General features: G+C 38.6%; 1 protein-coding gene across 1 annotated transcript; it reads left to right on the top strand.

Annotated features, from left to right (window-relative positions):
• Positions 1–3,564: 3,564 nt before the first annotated feature.
• Positions 3,565–3,853, top strand: LOC116548007 (protein GVQW1-like; the record flags this gene model as incomplete). The annotated part of the gene is made up of 1 exon (XM_032273709.1): positions 3,565–3,853. A coding segment is annotated over one exon (282 nt), but the record flags the coding sequence as incomplete, so codon positions are not given.
• Between the last annotated feature and the right edge of the window lie 85 nt (positions 3,854–3,938).

The raw sequence follows: 3,938 nt of genomic DNA, 5'->3' as shown, positions 1-3,938 counted from the left end.
CAGTTTATATTCCTATCAGGTTTGTCATGTTCTTCACATGATCCCTGCATTTCTTAACATATCTGTTCTTAAATGCTATGCACACTCATTTGTTTGTACCTTTTAATAATTATATTTTACATACTGATTCTTTCTGGTGTAGTAAAAAGCTACTTGTCATTTTGTAACTCACATGCTCATCAATGGCATGAGCTTCGTTTGAGGTCAGCATTGAAATAGTGTCTCCATCCTGCACTAACCTTCACTTTCCTCATTTAGGCAGTGAGAACAATTAAAACGATAACCTAAAGCATAGAATTATCATGGCCATTTACAAAGAGAAAAAGCACTTAGCACAATGTCAAAGTAACTAATGAGCAACAAATAAAACTGAACAGCACAATACATTGGCAGAGCGTCCTAAAACTTTTTTCAGAAATTCACACATTTAGACCAATGTTACTGCCGTAGATTAAAGCTGGCTCACATTCATGACATCAGTGGGTTTCAGCAAACATTTAGGGAACACCAATTGTCTGCCTAATTATTTCTGGCTGACATCTCATCTTTACAGTTGTTTTTCCCTACTATGGATATGTTAATTAATAGCCTACTGAAATTCAAACACTTAACCAACTGATAGAAGGCCATGCCATTTATTTAAACCTGGTTCTCTCCTCTCTATTTGGTTATAAGTCAGGAAGGCGAAACTAGATAAATTTACAGCTCCTAGTGTAATTTCTCCTCTGAGATAGCTGACCAGGATCGTTGTTCAGGTTGTACATTATACTAGTGCACCAAATCTAAGGGGCTCAACTCACATGTAAGATATCTGTTTTTGATTGTAACTTTAGCACCTCCTTATATATTAAAAGAATTTTACCCCAAAATTCTCAATAAGGTTTCTTTTTCTAACAAATGATACTTAGACTAATTTTCTGAAAATCGAAAAAAGTTCTTTGGGAAGAATTGCCTTTTTTTAATGCACACAAAACGCCATGTAAGGTAGCAACAGCCTTGCCTTCAGTGGTTTTAATGATTTGCAGAAGTAAATATGTAAAGCACTGGGAAAAAACTGCATTGGATTCTGAATGTAGATACGTGCATAATAGACAAAAGCTCAATTAAAACTTGTGTCACTTACTAACTTTGGTGAGCTACACTTTTGCTCCTCCAATCGTTTAATGAGGAAATTCGGCCAAATGTTTATGGCATGGAAGTAAACCTACTTCCTTTGCCTCTCAATTCCATAAATGGTACAGATGTTATTTTTTACTTATGTCTTAGTGTTATCATTATCTCATTTTTTCCCATGGCTGAAATGTTGACGTGACTGACAAACTCTAATTCTATATGGACTAGTACAAAGTTCTCCATGACTTCACCACAAACAGGGAGCCGGCCAGCTGTTACCACCTGAAAATGTCATTCAATGATTGAGGAGAATATTTTAGTGCACATTTTATTGGGGGTATTCCAGTGTTTACTGTTCTTTTTAAGGAAAAATGTAATTTTCCAAAAACATTAATCAACAAATACATTTTGGCATTTGTATTTGAGTGTGAGAGAGACACCATTCTGAAAAAAAAGAAAAGCAATGAAGTATCTATGGCTGCTAATATTCTCCAAATGTAAATTAATGTAGAGATAGCCTCTCAGAAAAGTCACCAGAATGGTGTGTGGTATGTAACTCAGTCAATAATCAAACTGAGAAAAGATAATTAAGCATTGTAATTACATCTGAAATAAGGATGTCAAGAAGCATTGCAGCGGGAAGGCAAAAGCACGATTCATAAAAGTTCGTTCATTGTTAAATTAGGTTTCTACATAGAAGGCATTTTATCAGCATTGAGTAAAACCAAAGGAGGTTCTTCTTTGGTCTTATCTTTCAGGGAGGATTGTTGAAAAAATAACTGAGTTTCAAGTAAGCTGCTCAAAAATAACTCAGCTTCTGCAAGCAGAGAAGTAGGTAGCTGGAGTTTGTCTATAATGGCCTCTCAGAGGTTGATTAAAAACTAGTTAGGACATTAGTCAGAATCATTTCAGGTGATCATCAAAACTGAAAGACACAACAGGATTTTCAGCTGTGCAGTGGCAGGGAGTCTGCAGAAAAGCGAGGTTTCCTCCTCTGCTCCCATTTTCTAATTCATAAAAATGAAGACTAGAAGTCAAAGCCCTTTGTATCTGCCTGAAATTGTATGATATCCAAACGCACTATGTTCTTTGACATTTGTATTAGTCCATTTTCACAGTGCTGATAAGGACACATCTGAGATTGGGTAATTTATATAGAAGGAGAGATTTAATGGACCCCCAGTTCCACGTGGCAGGGGAGGCCTCACAATCATGGTGGAAGGTGGAAGTCACGTCTTACGTGACTGCAGACAAGAGACAATGAGAGTGCCAAGGGAAAAGGGATACCCCTCATAAAAGCATCAGATCTCATGAGACTTATTTACAACCACAAGAACACTACGGGGGAAACTGGCCCGATTCAATGATCTCCCACCAGGTCCCTCCCACAACATGTAGGAATTATGGGAGATACAATTCAAGACAAGATTTAGGTGGGGACACAGCCAAACTGTGATGAGATTATATAATCAAAGAAAGAGTTCGATTCCTCTCAAGACAGCAGCTGTTTTCACAAGACAGCTTTCTATCCCTAACCCACGTAAACCAGCTTGAAGATGTACTTGAATCTCAACTATCAGGTGTTTCTTTCTTACATATATAGACACCAGTAAGAAACTTCGATTTTTGTAGTTCCATAAAGCAATTCTATTTTCTGGGCTGAAGAATCAGGAATCTGAACATCAGTATCACTGAAGCTCAAGCAAAGGGGTCTTTCCGATTTCCACCCTGTCAGCTGAAGAGGAACACATCCATACTTTATTTACCCTTGGAGAGGATTAATTTAATTTTGATTTCCTCTCTCTGTGTTTGCTTTGGAGGTTTTCACGTATATTGCTGAAACCATCTAGAACTTGGCAGTCTGAAGGTTGTAATGTGATGTATATCCCTCCAGCCTCTCTTGGCCAACTTGGAGGGGCCCTCAGCAGAGGCAGCAAAGACAGCTTCATTTCCCATGCAGGAGACAGAATGACAGATGGGAAACAAAGTCAGGGTGTTCCATTTTTTGGTCAAGACATTGCAGAGAAGTTGACATACATAACATTCCAGCTGAAATGTGCTCTTTCTTAGGAAGGTGAAAGGTGGGTCACCTTTTTTAGGACATAACGCTATAGAAAAAGAGGGGCTAGGGTAATAATCAGACTTAAGAAAGACGAAGAATTCAACATCCACCACTGTCTTTTACCTCCCTCACTAATGTTGGCATTTTTTAAATGGCTGATCAGGATGGTAGTTCAGAAACTAAATATACACGGTAGCCTGAGATACATCCTGAAACATGCTATTTTACTGAAAAACTTTGTTTCTGACTCTCTCCAAACTAAAGAAGATTTCACTGAGAAACAAAGTACAGTTAATGCTCACACCTTTTAAAACTTCGTTGACATGTTCAGTTTCTCTCCTGTCCAGAAATTTCTTAATTTCTTTTCTTTTTTTTTTTTTTTTTTTCAGCGTTCCGTTTTTGTTGCCCAGGCTGGAGTGCAATGGCCTAATCTTGGCTCACCACAACCTCTGCCTCCGGGATTTAAGAGATTCTCCTGTCTCAGCCTCCCAAGTAGCTGGGATTACAGGCACCCTCCACCATGCCCAGCTAATTTTGTATTTTTAGTAGAGATGGGGTTTCTCCATGTTGGTCAGGCTGGTCTTGAACTCCCAACCTCAGGTGATCTGCCTGCCTTGGCCTCCCAAAGTACTGGGATTACAGGCGTGAGCTACCACACCAGGCCTTTATAAAGCTTTTGACATTAACTGTCAAATTGTCCTCCAGAAAGCTTATTCCAGTTTATATTCCTATCAGGTTTGTCATGTTCTTCACATGATCCCTG

Source organism: Sapajus apella, unplaced genomic scaffold (genome assembly GCF_009761245.1).
Source record: "Sapajus apella isolate SASKATOON/1434 unplaced genomic scaffold, GSC_monkey_1.0 scaffold6221, whole genome shotgun sequence".
Lineage (NCBI taxonomy): Eukaryota > Metazoa > Chordata > Mammalia > Primates > Cebidae > Sapajus > Sapajus apella.
This window is presented reverse-complemented; position numbering and strand designations above follow the sequence as displayed.